Raw genomic sequence first — 25,067 nt, forward strand, 5'->3', positions numbered from 1 at the left:
TATCCTTTTCTGTCGTTCAATAATGAATCATTTTGTCGCAAATGATGTACGATTGCAATATGATTGTAGAGCAAACTACCGTATAGACCAAACTCACCAAAATAGCAGACCAATCGCAAACCAATCGAATGTCGTTGGAATACGATTGGACTTATATTAGTAGCAGAATGCCCGAAATGGTTAAAACTGCTATTGCGATCATATTGCGATTCGATTTCTATTCAATTTTGACATTATTAACTTAGTAGAATTGGGCCCCTGGTTTGTGCGTATTTATTTAATATCTTATCTTAAAATACATTGTTAGAGATTATGCAGATCTTTCATTTTGTGGGGATTATAACCTTTTACAAAGCAGCCCGTACACTGGAAGTTGGTCATTGATAAACCCGTGCATCGAAATGAATTTTAAGCTTTTGAACATAAATTCCGCACGCATGGCCCTGCCTTTAATCGTGGATTCATGTTTATTTCTGCCTTTACCTGGAATAATTTTTAATTCCTCAAAGTTAGAAAAAAAATCGCTCTTTCTGCTTTTTTTTCCAATTCATTCTGCGTTTACTTTTCGAGTCTTCAAACTTCAAACATTAAGTTGAAGCACCGAAGTAACAAAAACAAATGATTCTCGCTTCCAGCCACGGTTTCTTTTTATTTATTTGTACTTATTCCGAGCGGGACGCGGTTGTAACAGAAAACAGCTAGATCTTTATAATACTAGTATATAATATAGATATAATCATCGGCACGAATCTTGAGCGCTGACCTTCACCTGCGCAGAAGTAATTTATTGGGTCCCTTTGGTGGTATGAAGTGAGGCGCGGGGGCGGGCTAAAGCGGTGATTGGCCCGCAGCGCATCGCGTCATAGCCGTCACTCGGGATTGGTTCTTTGCTAATGAATCACTTCTGCGCAGATGTATGTCAGCGCTCAAGATTCATGCCGATAACTATAAGTCTTAATACTAGGAGAGAAGAACTGGACAGCTTACTCGCGTGCTGACCACATACAGCGACCGATAGAGAAAGATGGGAGTCCTTTGCCCAGCACGACAATATAGGCTAAAGTCTAGCCTTAGTTAAAGTCAGCAACCCCAGCGGGGCCCAGTAGGGCCAAGGCCTGCCGGGGCTGCGGGTTTGTTCGAAAGAGTTACCGCAGCCCTGGTACATAAAAGGCCTACGACGGAACACGGCGGTTTGTAGTCAGTAAGAGTCTGACACTCCCTCACCGCCGCTAACCCACAGCGGGAGGGGTCATTTGATGATTTTAGATGTCGTTAAAAAAAATCTCCAACTCTTAATACTCCAAGCCAGGCAGTTGACACTTATTCCTGCGCCTGACACGCTTGGGTCTCGGCTTCTTCAGGTGGACGTGGTCTACGTGAGCGCGGAGCTCGCCTGATGTACGGAACGCCTTCTCGCAAGCGTCGCATTTGAAAGGACGTAGGCCTGTGTGTATCTGTGGACAAGATAATTAAAAATAAATATATTTTGCCAAAAAAAAAAAATATTACCCTTCTCTTTTAACCCACAACTCGAAAAGAAGGGTGTACGAGCATCGCCAGTTAATATTAGTTGTTTTACTTTTTAGATTCCTTAGCATTAAATTGTTTTGTCGATTATGCTGACCTAGCTTAGGGTGCGTCCACATCTGGCGAATGCGCCGCGAATGCGCAGCACGCGAGCCGATCGCGAGCTGTCCGCGAGCTGCGCGCGTGCAGTCACTGCAATAGTTCGGTGCTTGTCTTTAGCGCAACTCACGCAAGGCTCGTATAGAGCGCGCGAGCGGCGCGCGATCTGCGCGCAATCAGTTCTCGCCCTTACAGTTCCGTATATTGGCTCAGTACTATCGAAGATGGCAGACGTCGCGCGCCGCCTGCGCGCCGCTCGCGTGCGGCGCTTAGGTCGCGCGCGAGCTGCGCGCGGGCCAAGCAGAAGCGGCGCACGAACAAAATTGCACGCGCGCAGCTCGCGGACAGCTCGCGAACGGCTCGCGTGCTGCGCATTCGCGGCGCATTCGCCAGATGTGGACGCACCCTTACACGCTTAGTCGATATTATTTAGGTTAATATTTTGTAAGACAGTGTCAACAATAAAATCACTCCGGTAGCACGGACACAATACAGCGGTTTTACTCCCTGACTACATCCCGTCTGCTGCAACAACCAACCTCACCACCACCTCACATATTACATCTCTTCTGTACGGGCTAGCGGCTCCTACAAAGGGTGTTATAAGTTTGACCTCTAACGGCCATTCCCGATATTCTATCTATCTGTAGTTTGTAATATATAATTTCTAGAGTAATCGAAGTCTCATATAACTGATATTAGTTGTATGGGACTAATGTCAAAATTTTATCTCTATTAACCTCTTCATCATCATCATCATCATCATCATTCATCTCAGACATAGGACGTCCACTGCTGAACATAGGCCTCCCCCTTAGATCTCCACAGATAGCTGTTAAACATAACCATAACCTCTTGAATGCCGCTAATTAGAGAACAATAGAAAATCCATTGTCTCGCGTGGATCTGCGCACCGGCGTACAAGGTTTTTTAAGGAAATTAATGGATAGATAGAATATTGGGAAAGTGTCTGTCTGTGGTACCCTAGCTCTAATCAAGTGAATGCTCAGACTGATAGCGGGAAATTCAATATAAAATGGTTTTTAATGTGTTAGGTACCTAAGTTAACATTCGATTAAAATTCGATTAACATTCGGTAACAATATACCTTTTTTAAAAAAGGTCTATTTTTTGAGTTTATTATCAACGTAGAAAAATAAAAATATTATATGGCATAAGACAAGTTTAGAATGACGACGTGGGACGTGCAGTGGGACGATAAAAAGGCTGACGACACAAATGGAGTTTAGTCATTGATGATACAAGATATAAAATTGACTTAGCTCCTTTTTGGATGTTGGTTAAACAATCGAACGACGTTAACAAATCGAAGTTCTTACCTCCTTTTTTTTGCAGTCGGTTAAAAATTGATCTTAACCGACGTACTTACTTTTTTTGCAGTCGGTTAAAAATTATATATTCCTCCTACAATCTAAAGGTTTAAAGGTGGACCTGTATGTGTTAATAATGTGTTTTATGTATTATTATATCAGTAAAAATAAAAATATACTCACAAACATGTGCCTCGTCAGATTAAAAGTGAAGGCAAACTGTTTCCCACAGATATTACACTCGAAGAGCTTTCTAACAGACTCGTGTAACTTCATATGTCCAGCCAAGTTGGATTTCATGCTAAACGTCTTGTGACAGTGATCGCATTGAAAGCGTTTGTGACCAGTGTGAAGCCACATGTGGCCAGCTAGTGTTGTTGCGTTCTGTGGAAAAAATATTGGTCATATGACTAATAATGTAAGTGGGCAAAGAACCAACCTCTCGAGTATGAGGGCGCTGGGTCAGGTCAGGCAAGTACCAATGCAACTTTTTTAAGTTTGTATGTACTTTCTAAGTATATCTTAAACACCAATGACTGTGTTTCGGATGGCACGTTAAACTGTAGATCCAGGCTGTTATTGAACAACTTTTGCAGTCGTTATGGGTAGTCAGAAGCCAGAAAGTCTAGACAACCAGTCCTGCCAAAGGGTATCGGGTTGCCCGCATAACTGGGTAAGGAAGATCAGATAGGCATTTAACACATAAGAACACAGCTGCATTCGGCTAGTCCCCAGCACATGTAAAATTATGATAGTAAAAAAAAACATAATTTTACACAAAAACTGTACTTTCTAAGTATATCTTAGACACCAGTGGCTGATAAAAAGGTGAAGGAAAACATCTTGAGGAAACCTGGACTATAAAGTCTGAAATCAGCAACCCGCATTGAGCAAGCGTGGTGATTAGCGCTCAATCTTCCTCCATGTGAGAGGAGGCCGCAGCCCAGCAGTGGGACGATAAAAAGGCTGTAACTGTAACTAACACAAAAACTGGGTTGAGGAGGTCAGACTGGAAGCCGACTAGGAGGAAAAGGCTAGGCATTTAATGAAAACACTTACATTGAACATCTTCCCACACTGCTCGCACATGTACGGCGTGGCGGCGGGCGCGTACTGCGCGCGGGTGAGGCCCGGGTGACGGCGGCGGAAGTGCGCCGCGTACAGGCGGTAGCCCGGGATCACTAGTCCACACTGTAATACCGTAATGTGCAATGAGTCAAATTCATGGGTTATTCCCGCTCGGTAACACCCTTTCATCAACACTGTTGACGATCGGGAAAAAAAAGTTTCCTTCGTTCACAGTGTTGACGAACGCTACTTATTATTTTAGTGTAAAATGGTTATTATGCACATGATAAGGCCACTTTTATTTTCTAGTTGATTGTGTTTTAAAAGATCTAACATAATCCATTAAAACATTTTAAAAATCCATGATATTTTATTTCCGTATTTTAAAAATAAAAAACAGCATTCATGGACACTGTGAACGCACGAAACTTTTTTTTCCCGATCGTCAACAGTGTTGACGAAAGGGTGTTACCGAGCGGGAATAACCCAAATTCATTACCTAGTATAGTTATCGACACGAATCTTGAGCTCTGACCTACACCTGCGCAGAAGCGATTTATTGCTTTATGTGTACAGTGCGCAAAGCGATCCCCACTCTTCCGCCGAGAGCCAATATCCGTGCCGGTAACTATACTCAATTAAGGGTCCGTTAAGACAGACCGGCTCGGAGAGGAGAGCAAATTCTTAACACGTTGAAAATCGAGTACTTAGTATTTGTAGTAAGGTTTATTTCTGGATGTGCACTGCTTTTGTCATTAAGGATGCTCGAAGGCGCTCGGTGTTATATAATAAGAGGAGCTGACCGGCTCCGATCGCGTACTTTTTCTGGGTCTTGCAGAAGTTTGGCTCCTATTGCATCTCATGCAGCCGATCGGAGCCGATTGGTGTGAAAAGAAAAATGCGCGCCGATGCTCTCCTAGCCGGTCCGTTAGACCCTTAGGCTTATAAAACAGCACTTTTCGAACGTCAAAAGGAAAAGACAGCCCCCAAAACGCCCACCCTTCACCACTTCCTATGTGTTTTTGCTGGGAAGAAGAAGTGGCGCAACAAACTCCCCAGCAACACATGTCTGTCTATTAGGTAAGGTTTAATTACTTCTATTGAACTGTCAAAAACGGTTACTCTTAATGCAATATGAAGCTGTATACTTATAAAATCAATAAAAAAATATTTTTACAAAAAAATAAAACCACTAAGCAAAAACTACAAAAGCACTAAGAGACCAAAAAAAAACTAATTTTAGGTGTTTAAAAAAAACAAAATCAGCAACCCGCATTGAGCAAGCGTGGTGATTAATGCTCAATCCTTCTCCGTGTGAGAGGAGGCCGCAGCCCAGCAGTGGGACGATAAAAAGGCTGTAACAGTCAAAAACAATTACCTGTTCACAAGTGATAGGTCCGTTGTCGGGAGCTTCGTTGGGCTCACGGCGTCGTATCATAGGCCTTCTGACCGCTCGCGAGTATTGAGCAGCGATCCTTCTAGATTTTATTGACGGATCGTTGCTGAGACGATTCCTGTAAAAGGATAGATATTTTTTGCAAAAAAAAACTGGGCAGTCGGATAAAGGATAATAATGCAAAGAGAAAAGGAAACAGGGGCCCGATTCTCCTAAGTTAATAATGTTAAAATTGAATAGAAATTGAATCGCAATAGCAATTTTAACCATATCGGTCATTCTGCTACTAATAAAAGACTAATGGTATTCCAATGAAATTCGATTAGTTTGCGATTGGTCTGCCATTTGTCTATACATTAGTTTGCTCTACAATCATATTGCAATCGTAAATAATTTGCAGACAATATGATTCATTATTGAATCACAGACACGGATAAAAACGTTTATTTAAAAGAAAAAATTGCGGAATGCCACATACGTAATTGATTCGTGATTGGATCTCAGTGAGATGTGAATCGAAGGCCGCTTAACTAAAATAGCAGAATCGTGCCCCAGTTTCAAAGTCGAAAACACTTATCTAAAGGTAAATACTGATATGATTTATATACATACTAATATAATAGAGAGGAAACATATTTTTTTTGTTTTTACCCTAAAAGCTCCGAAAATACTGAACCGATTTAAAAATTCTTTAATCGTCGGTAATTCCGGTACGGGCACTATTTCCGTTCTAGACACAAAAAAATCTTTCCTCCTTAATACATAATATATTAGTGTTAATAACAAAATAAATACTAAAAGAAAGAAAGAAATATTAAAGGACTAGCAAACGCAGTGTAGGACGTCCACCAACAAGGTGAACAGACGACCTTATGTCGGTCGCCGTCGACGCTGGATGCAGGTCGCCTCCAACAGGTATCTGTGGAGATCTAAGGGGGAGGCCTATGTTCAGCAGTGGACGTCCGCCGGCTGAGATGATGATGATGATGAACAAAAGAAATATGTAATTTTAAACTTACGGATCATTTTCACTCATAACGTGTTTGGAGGACAATCTTAGATGTCTATCATAAGCTTTCTGATTTAAGAATTGCACTTCGCAAACTTCGCAATAAGGGCCTTTAAATTCCTCCTGAAAATATATTTTTGTAACATTAGAAATATTAATATAGAATAATGGGGTCCTAGCCGATTATCGGCCACGGCGGCTGTTCTCATATAAGGAGATCAGCCAGCTGCGCAGGACATATTATAGTTTGTGCACATTTGCTTGGACTGCGGTGCACTCACTATTCCTTCACTCTCATAGCGCGATGGGACGACAATCCGACACCACCGGAGAGAGATCACAAGCAGGACCGACATTAACGTGCGACACGATGCACGGGTGAATCAATCACCAACTTCCAGACTCCGGATTGCTTTGTGAAAGTTTCTAAAATCTACAAGTCGATTTTGGCCCGAACCGGGAATCTTACCCCATGCACAGTCGCGCTGTGCTAATATAATATTTAAAGGTTTTTTTTTTGTTTGATCCTTAATTATTTTCTGCGCAACTGACTGATTTCCTTATTTGAGAACTGCCGCCGTGGCCGATAATCAGTCAAGACGTCATTATAATAGAACAAAAGGATCCGTTCAGACAGACCGGCTCGGAGAGGAGAGCAAATTCTTAACACGTTGAAAATTGAGTACTTAGTATTTGTAGTAAGGTTTATTTTGACATTCAGAATGCTCGAAGGTGCTCGGTGTGAAATAATAAGAGGAGCCCACCGGCTCCGATTGGGTACTTTTTCTCGGTCTTGCTGACGTTTGGCTCCAATTGCATCTCACGCAGCCGATCGGAGCCGACACCGGTCTGTGTGAAGAGCAAAATGCGCGCCGATGCTCTCCGAGCCGGTCTATCTGAAAGGACCCTAGATTTAAAAATACTCACACCATCATTAGCGAATCTGTGTCTAAGTAGTTTATGAGTGGTAACACCCTTTTTATTTATAAATGTATAACCACAGAATTCACACACACAATCCGACATATGTTTCAATCGCAAATGGTTTAGATACGTCGTCTGTTTCCTGTGAAATTTAAAAAATAAGGATTAAAAATGGTGGTGTTTCGCGGCTCTCGTTACGGTAAAGGTTTTGTCTTGTTAAGGTGAATACTTAAAATGGTGGCAGAAAATTCAATATTAAATGATTATTTTATGTTTTTTTTTTAAAGTTAACAGTATGTATAGAGTGTGATTTTATTTGCGGGTCAATGTATTTTTGATTTATTCCAATACTTCATACAATTCAAACATAAGGCAATAATTTTCTTAATGCAAAATTATATTTTCAAAGTTCTATTTCAGATAACATTTGCATTGTTAAAAAAATTGGAGTTAAATACTTTGAGATGTATTATTATCGCGAATGATAACATCACGCCCTATATACATATTTGAATTTCCCGCTAACATGTATATTTATTTTCAGTAATTATTTAATTATTTATTTATATTATGGTATACTCACTCAAATTCCATGGAACATCGCGGGCAGGAATACTTGTCACCTGCATGGTACTTCATATGTCCTAACGCCACATTCCTATAAGAAATACAAAAGTTAATAATATTATTATATTTTTGTTAAAAAAGTAGCATAAAGCCGAAAGGGGGTTGAATGTATATATTATAAAGTCCATCTCCCGAGCATTTTTCCTTAAGAATAGTCAGAAGCCAATAAGTCTGACACCAGTCATACATAGGGGCGTAGGGTTGCCCGGGTAACTGGGTTGAGGAGGTCAGATAGGGCAGTCGCTTCTTGTAAAGCACTGGTACTCAGCTGCATGCGGTTAGACTGGAAGCCGACCCCAACATAGTTGGGAAAAGGCTCGGAGGATGATGATGATGGGACATTAATACATACCTATTCCTGGTGACTAAAGGACATAGTTTGCACGTAAATTCCTCGCTGTGTTGATGCTTCATATGTGCGCGCATATGCCTCGGAGATTTTATTCGTACGAAACATATTTCACATGCTAGCGGCCCGCTGAGCTGGAAGTAAATCGTTATTTGACGACCTCGATGGCGCAATGGTCATCATGCCGGACCGCCGAACCTGAGGTCCCGGGTTCGATTCCCGGTTCGGTCGACATTTGTGTGATGAGCATGCTTGTTGGCCCTGGTCTGGGTGTTATGATATGTATTTATAAATATGTATATATGTAGCTATATGTAGTTTATCAGTTGTGTCAGCACCCATAACACAAGTTAATAAATAACTTACCATGGGGCTAACCGACCGTGTGTGAAAAAGGTGTCCCGACATTATTTATTTATTTATTTATTTATTTTTCATGTTATTTTAAAATACGAAAACCGGTTAAATGCGAGTCGGAATCGCGCACGAAGGGTCCCGTACCATTATTTAGAAAATGAGCAAAAAAAAAACACGTTTGTTGTATGCCCTCTAAAATATTTATTTTATTCTAGTTTTCAGTATTTGTTGTTATAGCGGCAACAGAAATACATCATCTGTGAAAATTTCAACTCTCTAACTATCGCGGTTCATGAGATACAGCCTGGTGACAGACGGACGGACGGAAAGGAGCGAAAACAATAGGGTCCCGTTTTACCCTTTGGGTAAGAAACCCTAAAAAAACGAAAAGAAAGAATATTTTACTACTTGCGTGAAAACCTGGGGATAGTGTAGCTTCTCAACTGTGTTTTTTATCGGTTCTACACTTTCGAAGATTTTAGGGTAAGTATAAAGAAACTAAAAATAAAACCGGCCAAGTGCGAGTCGGACTCGCGCACCGAGGGTTCCGTACAAATCCTGTATAGATAAAAAGTGAGTCTCGCGCCAACCGTTCAGTTTAGAACAATCATAGTTATGGTAATTTCGTGAGAGTCAAAATAGTTAATATTTTTTATTTTATAATAAAACTAAAATAGTAGGCCAGTACAACATTTTATATTTATTTTATAAAAGTTATTTATATACAACATTTTATAGTCATCATTCAGAAATCTGATTAAAAATAACTAATTATGTCTTAAATAAAGGTCATTGGGCATATCTGACCCGCTTTGTAAAAAGTGGCGGACATGAATCAAAGTAGTTTTACATCGTGGAGTATGGTATGACGTTTCTTTGAATATAAATATTTTATTAAAATTCCATGGAGACGAATGTCCAGGATCGTTTGAAAAATATAAAAGAAAAGCAGTTTCAGAGGATTGTACAGGTTGCAATGCTAGTTTTTATTGTTAAAGACTTTTCATAAAGAAGGAAGATGCCAATTCGGATGACCAGGATCTGATAAGGATCCAACCCTGGGTTTCCAACCCTGAGGGTTTCCAACCCTGAGAAATCGAGGGCAACTCTTGAATATTGTAGGCACGCATCGAGTCAAAACCAGACATGTGAGTGTATTTTTGAGGGTACTGGTAAACAGTGAAGGTTTGGAGCTGATTTGATTATGGAGACTACAGAGAGTCGAGGGAACTCCTGAACGGCATGTTGCAACTACCACGTGTTTGGGCTTATTTTATTCGTATTGGCGAAGACTTTCCACATAGATAGGTTTGACTGCCATTGTGGGATCGATAGCAAAGATCAGATATAGTAAAGGGAACTCCTTTACAATTTATAACGTAACCTTGTGTTGGAGCTTATTTTATTTTAGGTGATGAGAATTCACTACTAATGGGATCTTTTATTTTTGAAGGATTAATCACCTGACGAGCCCCAGTTTCAGGTTTTTTTCGAAACTGCCTGACGACTTGTAACTGTCGTATTGTAACAACGACTGCTAGAGAGTAGGATTCGGGGCTGCTGGCTTTACGTTTCTAGAGCCTTGACAAAAGTGTAATTCTGTCCCTTTATTTTGTAGCATTTTACAAACAAATCCAACTTCAAACATATAAAAAAGCAACAAGAAAACAAAAGCAAGAAAGAAATTAAAAAGATGTTAGGTGCATCGGTCTAGAAGTCGGTGTCTAGAGGATGCATCTATATTTATTTAACCACCGAGATCTAGACCGAAACAGTTTTCTTGTTGTTTTTAGAAGTTGTTTTTTTTTTGTAAAAAGTTTTTATTTTTAACTTTTGTGAAAAGTTCTCGTCAAAACGAATAATATAAGCCCAAACACGACGTAACTAAAACATACCGTTGAGGAGTTCTCTTTCTCACGTCTCCATCATCAGGTAAGCTGGTTTAGAGCTTACCTGATGATGGTATCACCTTCACTGTTTGATAGTATCACCAGACATACATCTGAGAATCAAGTTTTAATCCTATGCATGCCTACAATTTCTGATAGTTGCCCTCGATTTCTCAGGATTTCCATCATCAGATCCTGACCTGATGACAATGGAAATAAACGGCGAGTATACTCTTCCACTACAAAGAAATGATTTCTCAAATCCGTCAAACTTGGTCGTTTAAATTCCCCATTGAAATGAGGAAAATATTTGATGTTTACACCTGATTTTCTCTAGATTCCCATGGTTCACATTGATGCGACTAATGCCATAGTAAATCAGAGCCTTTATCATTATACTGTGCTATATTTCGTTCGTATCCGCCGTGGGTATGGTTTCCATACTAAGGTGCCCAATGACCTTTGAATGATTTAAAATTTTTCATAGTTTAGAGGCAATTATATTTAAGAAGTGTTTGATATGAATTTCAACTTTAATATCTCAACGCATTCATGTGAAAGAGGGTAGGTAGAAAGTTTATAATTATTAAAAAAATATTTTATGTCATGTAAGCAAAAATAATATTTTAATATTTTATGTAACTTCAAATTTATCATTTTCGCAATTTTTCCTTTATCTGTACTATATAACGTTGCTTCTTGCCGAATTTCAAGATTCTGAGTTCACGGGAAGTACCTTGTAGGTTTTGATTCCCTAGCGTGTGACGGAAATTCGTCTTAGGTGTCGGTAAAACTGCTGTATCTTTTGATCGCGTTAACTTAGAAGTTTGGTTTTTTCACTGCCTAAAGGGACAATAGACCTAGGTATTTGGTATAAATTTCAATTTGATACCTTTATTCGTTCGTGAGAAATAAGGTAGTAAGTTTCATTTTATTAAAATATTTTTTTTATATTAAAAAACTAAAAAAATGAGATTTTCGAAATTTTTCCTATATTTGCATTATATGACAATGCTTCATGCCAAATTTCAAGACTCTGAGTTTACGGGAAGTATCCTGTAGGTTTTGATTCCTTTGCGAGTGTCGAAAATTTGTTGAAAATATCGACATAATCGGCTGTATCTTTTGATTGGCTTGGCTTAGAAGTTTGATATTTTCACAGCTTAAAGGGACAATAGACCTGAGTATTTCATGTGAATTTCAGCTTGATACGTCCACGCGTGCTTGAGATAAAGGGTCTTGACAGACAGACAGACAGACCAGACGGACAACAAAGTGATCCTATAAGGGTTCCGTTTTTTCCTTTTGAGGTACGGAACCCTAAAAACAATGTAAAAAAGGTTAATGTTGGTGGATTACCCATTACGTACAAAACCTAAACAGGAACTACAGAAAGGCATTGACTTCTTTTTGACTTTAACTTTAAAAACATTTGACTTTGCAGAAAACCGCATCAAAATCGATTCACCCAAACGTGACATACCTACACACAGGCGGGTCAAACTGAGAGCCTCTTATTGAAATGAAATCGTTTATTTTGAAAGTTGGACATTACATCACTTTTACACGTCATTTTAAGAACGCTGAGGTCGGCATTTCCTAACTGACTGATCCCTGGGAAGAAACGCCGCAACAAACTCAAGGGTCATAGTCTCTTTTAAAGTCCAAACATGTTACGAATCAAATACTATTATGTGTGAGTGTCATGTGTTTTAAAAGTGTAATAGACTTACCTCACTATGTTTGAAAGCGTGTCTTTCCAATTTATCCTGCGATGGAAACCATTTGAAACAAACGGTACATTTGTGAGAACTCTGCTTATATTTATGTGAGTATTGTCGATTCAATACTTCTTTCTTTAACCTTTCATGGTCTAAATTAGTTACAGAGAATACATTTTCGTCTATCGCTTTTGAAGGCCGAACGTAAGGCTTTTTTCTTTTGCGCCTGAAATTTAAAAAAAAAGTTTATATCGGGTGTGTCGTTCACAATCACATTAAATGAAATGCGTTAATATACTGGTTAATATATGTCGATTAACACAAAGAAAAAATAAAAATACGTAAAAATAAAAAAATGTTTTTTTTCAAACAAAGTAAATAGAATAAAAATGTGCGAAAATTAGAACACCATATAAAAGTAAAACAACTGAAATTCTCCCTTGAAAACTGACAGCTGTCAACAGAGTGCTTAGTGCGAGTTTTCGTGAATTTTTTTACGGACTCACATGAGAGCGCGTATACTAAGATTTGTATGCAGTGTTGCCAACTTAGTGGATTTTCCACTAATACTGGTGGTTTAAGTCCCCTATTTAGTGGCGAAATGTTGAAAGTACTGCGGGTCAAGTAGCGAAATGTAAGTTTTGTGGTACAACTTTAAGGAGTTACTATGGAGATTTGAAGTCTCACGGAATGTCAAAAAAGCATCTACAAAACAAAAAGGTGAACGACTACTATATAATTATATTAAGTACTCATTCATTGGTCAAATGCGTAACTAAACAATTTGTGAAACTACTACGCCGATTATAATTTGTGAAGGATTCGGATCGGGTCGGATGAATTGCTAAACAGATGTAATGCTTTGTCTGTTTTAATTTTCTATCGTTGCCGAGTTACATCTTTGGATGATTAAATTGTTTTAGGTTACAATAAAATATAAACAATATTTTTTTAGTGGTGAATTTGGTGATTTTAAGTGTGGGATAAATTTTTGTTAGTGGTTTTCTGGTGGTTTTAAAAGTTGACTCTGGTGGTAAGCTTCTACAACTGTTGGCAACACTGTTTGTATGGAACAAAAACAGGTTCCAATTTTTGACACTAGGTGGAGCTGTTTTTGTTCCATACAAATCTTAGTATACGCGCTCTCATGTGAGTCCGTAAAAAAATTCACGAAAACTCGCACTAAGCACTCTGATCAAAACATTCGATACTCCTAACTTTATCTCTGCTTTACACATGATGTTGCAAAATTATAAAAACGAAAAATGACTCCTGTGGCTAAACCACTGAACGGATTAGGTTATTTTTTTACAATACGCCATATGAATGATATATTTATTTGCAAGAATATAGGTAGTTAACATCAGTTCTTAACATCTAAGGGTTTCACTATATTCGGCATTTCTGCCGTGCAAATATTTAGATTTTTTTCATCTTCCACATAGCATGCAGTACACATTTGTCTAATAATAATCAATTACATAAAGTTACAATACACATACATAGAATATCATGAAGTATATGCGATAGGATTTAATGTGATTGTGAACGACACACCCTGTATATTTATTGGCATACCAACAGCATTGCAAACAAAAAATATATCGGATGTGTCCATTGATATACAAAAAACCCAAGATGCACACTCAACGTCTCAAAAACGTCCTCACCAAATGAGCGCAACGTTCAAAATTGTGCGCTCATTTTCTTTGTCCTAGCCGGGTGTACTATGCCAAATCGAATGACAAATAATCGAATATCAATTGATCGACAAAATTTACGAATAAATCATATTTTAATGTAGTTTTTATTATTATTTAACATTTTTTCTATCGCATTATCATCCCTTTTGCCTCTTTTTTGTAAAGTAGGTCTTCCTAATCCCGCGTTTGTCTTTTCAATTCACACAAAATTTTAAAATGTACCTTTAAAAGATAAGAATTAAAGATTAAAATGTGATTTATTAGTAAATTTTGAGTTTTTCTTGTATTCATAAAAAATACGGATTTTTCGATAGGATGAATATGTTTTGCATTTAACGCTCGATCAAACGAACATTCGATATTTTGAACACTTGATGTATTGAATGCGCGATGTATTGAATGTTCGATTTAATAACCATTCGATATTATGAATGTTCGAGTATTTAGAATTTCGATTTATAGTGGTCGATCAATTGATATTTGATTATTTGTTATTCGATTTGGCATAGTACACCCGTCCTAGCCGACCACTTCGGTCGTAAAATTTGATTGCTTTAACTACAGTGCGTTGTAATAACGTCTTTAATCAATTCGCGTAAAGTTGAACTTGCAATAACGTTAGCTTGTACCTTATAGAAAGAGACAGAATTAGTGTTCGGGGACACTTTCGAGCGTTACTTTTATTCGAGACTGTTCATCTTGGGTTTTTGTATATCAATGGGTGTGTCGTACCTAATCACATTAAATCCTATCACAAAAAACTTTATGATATTCTATGGCGAATTGTAAAAAAAAATAACCTAATCCATTCAGTGGTTTAGCCACAGGAGTCATTTTTCGTTTTCATAATTTACAACATCATGTGTAAAGTAGAGATAAAGTTAGGAGTATCGAATGTTTTGATCAGTTGACAGCTGTCAGTTTTCAAGGGAAAATTTCCGTTGTTTGTAATGACTGACTCTTATATGGTGTTCTAACTCTCGCACATTTTTATACTATTTAGTTTGTTTGAAAAATTATTATTTTTATTTTTACGTTTTTTTCTTTGTGTTATTCGACATAATATTAACCAGTATATTAACGTATTTAATTTAACGTGATTAGGTACGACACACCCGACATAACAACTATAGTTCGGCCATTCAGAGAATGCGTTCCTGACACGTCGCGATTGAACTGACGACGTAACTTTGCAATGGCGTTGCAGTTACGATAAAAATATTTTTGCTGGTTGTTTACCGTTTTAACCATTGAGGAGCATTAAAACAACATTATTATATCAATAATCAATGAATGTTATAATTTTGTGCCAAACTGAGTGTCAAATAACTTGGTAAACAATATTTTTCTAAATCTATACTGCGCTATTACAAGGTTATGTCAGCGGTTTATATTTTGTAGTGCTGTGCTAAAAATAACAGGCAAGTATCGTAATCTGTTCTTATACAGTTATAATATAAAATAATACGTTTTGATTTTCTTTTTAAGAATTGGAAAATAATGGACTATAAGACTTAATTATAACTTTTATGAAATATAAAAATAAAACTATGACCAAACCGCATTTTTATACTTAGATTAAAAATGGTAACCCCAAATGGCGTTATGGGCCGCCATTTTGTGACGCTAAAACAGTCGTCCGTTGTCGTTTCGTGCGCATAGACCACGTTTTTCAAGTGTTTTCGATCTGTTTTTATTTGATTACCCGGCTTTTGTTAGACCGAGATATCAGGATTGATTCTGTTATTGATAATAATATAATTATACATGTAGGCGAAGATGATGATGAAGACACCACCTCCTCAAGCAAATCGGAGTCTGATTAATATTCTGTTCGCACATTCAATTCAATGTACTTGTAACAAAGAATAAATAAAACAATTTTATTATATGAATATTACCTTTTTTTGGTTTCCACTTAAATAACTAAAATATAAAACAAATGATTCCGCCAATTTAAAACGAAAATAATCTTAAAATAATGCGGCGGTTCATTTTGAAGGAACGGTAACGAACTCAGTGTTATGTTGTGCCCATCACTAGTCGTGACTAACTGATAGGTGTCAGGAACGCATTCTCTGAACGGCCGAAGTATATCATTTAACAATTATCACTATCCCCTTATCCCAATTTTATTAGTGGTCGGTGCATGTTTTCTCCTTCCATACTCTTCTATCTGCCGTCATCTCACAAGTAACATTCTTTCTAACTATATCGACTTTCATTCAATGCATCCATCGTTTCTTTGGTCTTCCTCTTCCTCTATATCCGTCCACGTTCATACTCATCACCTTCCTCACTATATGACTTTCGTTCCTCCGCATCATCACATGTAAAGTACTAGCTTCCGCCCGTGGCTTCGCCCGCGTAGAGTTCGGTTATATTGCGTTTCCAAGAGAACTCTTCAAAAGTCCGGGATAAAAACTATCCTATGTTCTTTGTCAAGGCCAACTCTATATCTGTACCAAATTTTATTAAAATCAGTTCAGTGGTTTAAACGTGAAAGCGTAACAGACAGACAGAGTTACTTTCGCATTTATAATATTAGTAGGGATAATACCTTCTCGTTATCAGAAGATGCTTGTAACTTAACTATAAACTTACCCCCTTTTCACAGGTTCATCATCTTCAGTCTTCTTAACTTTACTTCCAACCTTCTTCTTCTTCTTAATACCAGAAGTGACATCAACCACAACATTAGCCGTATTCCCATCATTCATTTGTCTATCATTTTCAAAATCAAAATCAGATTCAACAGATTTCGAAAACTCACTTTTTTCATCAATAATTTGACTCTCGCTCTCATTTTGACTTTTGACGAACACGATATTATCAAAGAAATCAATTTTTGATGGACCATCAAAATTGTCTTCATCAAAAGTTATTGATTCATCATTTAGAGATAGAAGATTAATTTCACTTTTGACACTAAGATTCATATTAGATTCATCTTTAACATTATTTTGGTCTAAATTACTAATTTCTATTTCAACTTGTGAGCTGTTATTTTCAGTTTTGACAAAAGGCTGTGGTATTAAATCGACAATATTGGTACTGTTAAATTTGAAAACTTCCTTGCTTGATAATTGCGATTTTAAATCTGGATGTTTCTTGTATAAAGTTCGTACATCTGATACGGTTAGCTGAAATTTACGGTTAAGATTAATTATTATTTGCATCTATACTACCTGTATTGTATGTACTTTCTAAGTATATCTTAGACACCATTGACTGTGTTTCGGATGGCACGTTAAACTGTAGTTACCGGCTGTCATTAAACATCCTTGACAGTCGATACGGGTAGTCAGAAGCCAGTAAGTCTGACACCAGTCTAACCAAGGGGTATCGGGTTGCCCGGGTAACTGGGTTGAGGAGGTCAGATAGGCAGTCGCTTCTTGTAAAGCACTGGTACTCAGCTGAATCCGGTTAGACTCGAAGCCGACCCCAACATGGTTGGGAAAAAGGCTCGGAGGATGAGGATGATACTACCTGTCCTAATATGTGCTCCCAAACTACTGAACTAATTTGAAAAATAAATAGGCTATATTTTATCCGGGTGCGGGTAGTAATTTTCCTGTTCACACGCATCCCAGTTGAAATTAGCCTATGTTATTCAAGGATAGTGTAAAAGAATTTTTCAAATCAGTCCAGTAGTTTCTAAGCTTCAAGGCACAAACAAACAAAACATGTTTCCCCTTTTGATAAAAGTGCTGTTAGTGTGAATATTATAAACTAGCTTTTCCTGCGGTATCACCAGAAGAGTGGGGCTTTCCAAGAGTGAAATAATTTTTAAAATCGCGTTAGTAGTTTTTGAGTTTTTCCATTACAAACAAACAATTCCTCTTTAAAATGTTTGGTAGTATAGATATGGGCTGCGGGTTGTTCGAAAGAGATACCGCGGCCCTGGCACATAAAAGGCCTACGACGGAACACGACGGTTTTTAGCTGACACTCCCTCACCGCTGCTAACCCACAGCGGGAGGGGTCATTTGATGATTTTTGACGTCGTTAAAAAAAAAAGGTAGTATAGATATGAAAATACTTACATGATCATGGGTCAAATAATGCTCTTTGAGCAGAGCGTCGCTTATAAGCGCTTTGCACCTGAAAGCTGAAGCCGCTTGTAGCTTCGCAGCACAAACGTAGCATATACCCATCGGTAGCTTGTTACTCACTCCTTTGTTCGGCTGAAAAATATTATGTAACATTTAAGGAAATAAGCATTATCTTTGCAAATTCTTTCTTTCCTGTCATCTTTCTTTATTATGTGTTTGTACAAAAATTAGAAAATAAATAAATAAGGGTCCGTTCACTCAGACCGACTCGGAGAGGAGAGCAAATTCTTAACACGTTGAAAATCGAGTACTTGGTATTTGTAGTAAGGTTTAATTTTGCAAATAAAAAGGCAAAAAAAAAACCTAATGCTTTTATAGTACTTTTTTTTAAAGTTGTATATTGCATGGTTAGTTCCAAGGGATATTGGGTTGCCCGGGTAACTGGGTTGAGGGGGTCAGATAGGGCAGTCGCTCCTTGTAAAGCACTGGTCCACAGCTACATCCGGTTAGACTGGAAGCTGACCCCAACATAGTTGGGAAAAAAGGCTCGGAGGATGATGATGATACTGCATGGTTAGTTAAAAATATACTTACTGGGGTACCCATGATATCTCTATACATGATATGTAGCTTTTGATTGCTCAGTTGATACATTTTAGCGTCCAAAGTCAAACACAGCTTACAAATCTGAAAAAAATATATATTACTTAGAAACGAGGACGACCTCGATGGCGCAATGGTCACCATGCCGGACTGCCGAACCTGAGGTCCGGGTTCGATTCCCGGTACGGTCGACATTTGTGTGATGAGCATGCTTGTTGGCCGTGGTCTGGGTGTCACAATATCTCTAACTATATATGTAGTTTATCAGTTGTGTTAGCACCCGTAACACAAGTTAATTAATAAATTACCATGGGGGTAACCCACAGTGTGTGAAAAGGTGTCCCGACATATTATTATTGTATTTCTCTAACCGACCACGGGACTACAGAGTCCCGGATTTTTGGAAGGCGAACGTGGGGCCGAAGCCAACACGCTGAAGCCCTTTTGAGACAACTTTAATGAAATGGTGACACAAAACCGACGATTATCCCTGTATACACTATAGAAATGTACCCAAGGACAATCCCCGGTTCTGTGCTAAACTATTGCTAACTGTGGATGAAAACTACTTGGGCTATTGTGATGGGATGCTAATGGACTAGGAATGGGGAAACTACGGGAACTATGGCACCTGCCGATGACAATGTATTAAATACATGTAAAAATGGCAGGTAGAGACTCGCCACCTCACTTACTGGGCCCCCGGGAATCAGTCGCTAAATCGCAACAAGGGGGCAACAGGTACATGAGGGGCTGAAGGGTGAGGATACCTCGGCGGACTTTAAACGCAGATCACGCGCTCCCTGTGGGTCCAGCATCACCGGCCCACTCGCCACTTACCACGAGGCACCTACCCTCCGAGCGGGCTGCTAACCCTACTCTAGCGACTCCACTCTGACCGGCCGATGAAGGCAAGCCAAGAGGCGGGAGACCTATCCCCCGTCATGCTTCACTCCGGCAGGCCGGAGATGGGGGACAGTATACTCTCCCTGGAGCACTCGGATATATAGCCCCGCGGGGTCGCTACTCCCCGTCATCCGCCTCAGATGCCCTGCGGGGCTTATTATTGTATTTATTACTTTAACAAAACACAAACCGTCGTACCACAAAAATGTTTAAACGTCTGTTGAACACTTGTCTAAAAAATGTCAGATTATGACGTTGAGATAAGGTCCGTTTTGCAACCACACTTTTTAAGGGTTCCAAAATAGAAAAAAATAAAAATTATTGTTTTCGCTCCTCTGTCCGTCGGTCCGTCTGTCACCAGGCTGTATCTCATGAACCGTGATAGTTAGAGAGTTGAAATTTTCACAGATGATGTATTTCTGTTGCCGCTAGAACAACAAATACTGAAAAGTGGATTAAAACAAATATTTTGAAACAAACGTGATTTTTTTGCTCACTTTATAAATAATGGCACGGAACCCTTCGTGCGCGAGTCCGACTCGCACTTGGCCAGTTTTTTAGACAAGTGTTCAACAGATGTCTAAGTTCTGGTAGTAAGGCTGTAAATATTTCCGGAATATGAAAGAATTCATCTTACCCTTGAATCAGCCGGTGCGTCCGAATCATGCTGAAAGAAAATATTCTTTATTAATAAACTTTTATTTTATTTACAAAAGAAGTACAGAAGAGGAGTAGTGGTGGCCTAGTGGGCAAAGAACCAACCTCTCGAGTATGAGGGCGCGGGTTCGATTCCAGGTCAGTCAAGTACCAATGCAACTTTTCTAAGTTTGTATGTACTTTCTAAATATATCTTAGACACCATGACTGTGTTTCGGATGGCACGTTAAACTGTAGGTCCCGGCTGTCATTGAACATTCTTGGCAGTCGTTACCAGTCCAGTCTAACTAAGGGGTATTGGGCTGCCCAGGTAACTGGGTTGAGGAGGTCAAACAGGGCAGTCGCTCCTTGTGGCACACCGGTACTCAGCTACATACGGTTAGACTGGAAGCCGACCCCAACATAGTTGGGAAAAAGGCTCGGAGGATGATTTTATTTACAGAAGTACTGTACTGTAACTGCTGGGCTGCGGCCTCCTCTCACACGGAGAAGGATTGAGCGTTAATCACCACGCTTACTCAATGCGGGTTGGTGATTTCAGACTTTATAGTCCAGGTTTCCTCAAGATGTTTTCCTTCACCTTTTTATCAGCCATTAGTGTCTAAGGTATACTTAGTTAGTACATACAAACTTAGAAAAGTTGCATTGGTACTTGCCTGACCTGGAATGGAATTCACACCCGCATACTCGAAAGGTTGGTTCTTTACCCACTAGGCCACCACAACTTTTTTATTTCCAGAAGTACAAATATTTACTATCCAACTTCATATTATAAATGTGAACGTTTGTGAGAATGTATATTTGTGATTCTTTCACGAAAAAACAGCTGGACTGTTTTGGTTGAAATTTGGTAGGTATGTAGATAGGATAGATACTTTTTATCGATGCTAGTTGAATTAAAACTATACTTGTTCTTGTAAGATTACAACTAAAATTTGACAAAAAATTCATCCTCATCGCTGTCAACTGGGAGCTTTGTCCAAGGTAGTTGCCAGCCTTTTGGTCGTACCAAGCGTCAACATTCATTTTGGGCACCCCGACTGAAAGTCACTGCATAGTATAAAACAAAGTCGCTTTTTCTGTTCCTATATCCCTTTGTACGCTTAAATCTTCAAAACTACGCAACCGATTTTCGTTTTTTTTTTAATAGACAGACTCAGATAGAGTGATTAAAGAGGAAGGTTTATATGTATAATAACATCCATTAAAGAGTGGGGAAATATTGATATCCCGTGCGAAGCCGGGATGGGTCGCTAATAAAAAATAAAAATAAGTCCATTTAAAACTTACTATAATAGGGACAGCGCCATTTTTGAGTCTTTTGTGCCCATTTTTAGTTACATGTATGTCTTTTTCCAGAAAATGTTGTGAACATATAAAAGATTTGCTGTTTGGCTCAAAATTCGGGATAGCCAGAGCCTCCAACCACGCTTCACGGTGCTTTGGGTCTTTTGGGAACCTAGAAAAAGAAAAACCTTAATCAAAATTCGTTTATTCAAACTTGGCTGACAAAGAGCACTTATCAAACGTCTGAAATTGACAAGAGACAGCCCCCAAAACGCCCACCCTTCATCACTTCCTATGTGTTTTTGCTGGGAAGAAGAAGTGGCAACAAACTCCCCAGCAACACATGTCTGTCTGTAGGTTAGAAGAACTTTTTAACATTTTATTATATAGATATACATTTGTATGCAATATGTATTGTATTATACAATATGCAGCCACCACATGTTAGCTAGCACTCACCCTACATACCTTAACTCGAGCATTGAATGCATTTAATGAAAAGAAAATTAGATAACCAAAAAAAATATGTATAAGATAGGTACCCTAAAACATATTTACACTAATCTTATAAATAAGAGAGATTTATGTGTGTCTGCATGTTTGTTAAAATAAATAAAATAAAATAAGCCTTTATTGCTGCAAGAGTTTAACTTAAACAACTACTAACTTATATAACTATACATTGCATTAAAAGATAAAGGTAACTATAAAACATATTAACTAAGATATACTCTCGGCATTCGGTTTGTCTCTCCTCTCATGTTTGTTAAGAATACACTCAAATCAAGGGCGGATCCACCGTTGTGGGCACGATGGGCATGCCCACAACCTTATTACCTAGACTTGTGACATCACACTTTTACGTTTTTTTTAAATCGATAGGCTGATGATAACACTAGGGAACAAAATAATACTTTTTTTTGTTGCATTTAATTTTATGACTGTTGTTTACTAATTCGAGATCACCATATTTTTTTTCTTACAGCTTTAGTTTTTGAGGTACTTTTGTGTCCCAAAACTCAAAAAAATTCGCGCTCGCTACGCTCGCGGCTTTTTCACTTTGCGGTGGTTTAAATCCAATGTCGAAAACGTTACATTAGTTTAAGTTAAAATTGAAAGTAGAAAAGGATAGCACCCCCATAACACCCTCTTTCAGGACTTTCTGGTTAACAAGAAGCGGTGAAGAACAAAACAAACTTCCCAGCAACACAGCTGTCTATTACAATAAAATTATTATTATTTACAATAGTCACTATTTTACATTTTTTTGTACAAAACAGTACCAAAACTCAAAAAATCTCACGCTCGCTACGCTCGCTTTTTTTTACTTGTTTCTGTGATTTCGTGTCCCAAGACTCCAAAATTTTGCGCTCGCTACGCTCGCGCAAAATACGTTTTATACCACGTCTTTGCTTTTGGTTCTATAACTTGGTAACTACGACGAAATCTAAAAAATGTTCCGGCTTGCTACGCTCGCGCAAAAAACAAAACTACTCACAATCTTTCCATACATAGGGGTGCTTTAGTAATGATTGCACCCGGTACATAAGCTAGAGACGGAACTGATAGTGAGCATAATATGAGTTTAGATATATTAAAAAAAAACGTTTTTTTTAGCATTATTAGATTGGTTGGTAATTTTATTTTGTCGTTTTTTTTTTTGGGGTGCTCAATAGGTAGCAGCCCGGGGTGCCACCCGATGCTATGCCGCCACTGGTAGTTGAGAAGTGCACCAAATGCGTCAAACCCTCCCTATATTGGCCTACTGGCTACTAGAAGTTATTGATTGAATAGGTTTGGATCGAAGCTATTTTTTTTATCGGGTCCAACTTCCTCCTAAGTTTATTTTCATTCCTAATGCCAAAGTCCTGATGCTCAGAAAAAAGGAAATAATTTCATTCAAAAGTTCATAAACGACTTGCATAATTTTTAATGAGCATGTTCATGCTCCGACTTTTACTTTTCTAGTAGCCGCTTCTAGTTCCGATTTTCTAGTAACTGTGACCACAACCTTTTTTGAGGGCTGGATCCGCGCTTGACTCAAATACCATTGAAACTCTTTAAAAAACTGAGAGGTCGGTCAGTGGGTTGTCTTAGGGGGTCAGATAGGTAGTTGCTCCATAAAAAACCTGCATCTTTAGATTTGAATCCAACTCCTAAGTAGTTGGCCAAAAATATTACGATTCAGAGAGGAATAATTTTTAACACACTTTCATTAGGTCAACCTGTATGTAACTATGTAAGTAATGGAATCTAAGGTACTTAACTAATTTAACCATCTTCCAATAATAATAGCGTCATAAAAATTGGCAGCTGTATGTAGTTCTGATGATAATACAATAATATGGTACTGTCGAACTGATCTTATGATGGAGCCGGAAGATATGAACTGGAACTTCATGATGGAACATTGTATCGTAGCTTTTATGACTTATTAAGTGTCAGAACTTTGACCATTTTTAAGCGCATTTGTACAATCGTGTTTTCTAGTATTTTCTAGACTATTGATTTAAGAAATAAACGGATAAAATTACTTACGAATGTAAAGTGTTTTTTTGACGGTTTGTATCGAAACTCCTGACTCTACCGATATATCCGCAGTCCGGCACGCAACACTTCATGTTTTATCTTTCAATATAATAAGTAAATTATCAATTACTAAACCACAAAACAGTTTTCAGCAACGAAATTATTATAAGAATTATTTTCTCAATAATTATACATTCTTCTATGTATTCTGACAAATTGTCACTGTCACGGGGGCAGAGGGGTGAAACCATAGACATAATATAGTAAACAGGACTGCGCACCTTTACCCAAAAAACGAGCCGAGTGAAACAGTTAGTACGGAGGCCGTCTGTCCCTTTCTAATAGGGTGACTATGAGATTAAACTATGTGAGACAAATCCGAATTTGCCAAGATTATTAAACCCAGATTGGTATTGAAATTTAAACTTACGCAGTTTGTGACCTTAAGATACTTATAAAGGCTTTTAATAATTAGCGGGAATTAGCAGTATAAAAGCAGGAAGATTCGAAGTGAAGACTGTTTTTTTGTATTTCTACTTCATATATAGACTGCTGAGCCATTTATGTCGCCTTTCTTCATTTTTTGGGAAGCTATAACAATAGTACAACAGTTTTAAAATCCATCACCCTTATTTTGACTCATTACAAGAATTCATGGGCACCCTAGTTGTTTGATTTACCAAATTGTTATTATTAGCTAACCTGTGGAACGATATATTGCATTCACCATAGGATTCACTTTTACAAGTATAAACGCAACACTTTTTCACCATTTTAATAGTTTAAATTGATTTAATACAAAAAATTTAAACAACATTTTAAATGCTGATTACGCGCCAAGAATGTTCAGGGTTACCGCTAGAAAATAAAAAAAAGCAAAATAAAAATTTATGTTGTTTATGTTTTAAGAATAAATACGAATAAATTAATGCGATTGCTATTAATTTGTAGACTTACAATTGTTAAAATAAGATAAAAATATAAGTGATTCAATTGTTTTTTTGGGAAGACAAAACTGTTGATCACAACA

At 38.1% G+C, this 25,067-nt stretch overlaps 1 protein-coding gene across 1 annotated transcript; it reads right to left on the minus strand.

Moving 5' to 3' along the window:
- Window positions 1-957: 957 nt before the first annotated feature.
- Window positions 958-24,271, minus strand: LOC124644515 (zinc finger protein 836-like). The gene is made up of 15 exons (XM_047183944.1): window positions 24,047-24,271; window positions 21,512-21,680; window positions 20,202-20,231; window positions 18,650-18,742; window positions 18,047-18,187; window positions 16,605-17,143; window positions 12,310-12,523; window positions 8,334-8,464; window positions 7,938-8,012; window positions 7,358-7,496; window positions 6,441-6,553; window positions 5,404-5,539; window positions 4,017-4,148; window positions 3,141-3,341; window positions 958-1,454 (listed from the first exon to the last, which is right to left on the minus strand). The coding sequence occupies exons 1-15, from the start codon at window positions 24,127-24,129 to the stop codon at window positions 1,293-1,295; spliced, it is 2,358 nt and encodes a 785-aa protein (XP_047039900.1). The 5' UTR covers window positions 24,130-24,271; the 3' UTR covers window positions 958-1,292.
- Window positions 24,272-25,067: the final 796 nt, after the last annotated feature.

Source organism: Helicoverpa zea, chromosome 30 (genome assembly GCF_022581195.2).
Source record: "Helicoverpa zea isolate HzStark_Cry1AcR chromosome 30, ilHelZeax1.1, whole genome shotgun sequence".
Lineage (NCBI taxonomy): Eukaryota > Metazoa > Arthropoda > Insecta > Lepidoptera > Noctuidae > Helicoverpa > Helicoverpa zea.

What these genes read in the sequence shown, in the direction of transcription:
- LOC124644515 (XM_047183944.1), bottom strand. Translation starts at nt 24,129, where the DNA reads ATGAAGTGTTGCGTGCCGGACTGCGGATATATCGGTAGAGTCAGGAGT. An exon ending in CGATGTTCCATGGAATTTGA is followed by an intron (nt 7,497 to 7,937) that starts GTGAGTATACCA and finishes TAAATTTCACAG; the next exon opens with GAAACAGACGACGTATCTAA. An exon ending in AGTGTGGGAAGATGTTCAAT is followed by an intron (nt 3,342 to 4,016) that starts GTAAGTGTTTTC and finishes TTTTTTCCACAG; the next exon opens with AACGCAACAACACTAGCTGG.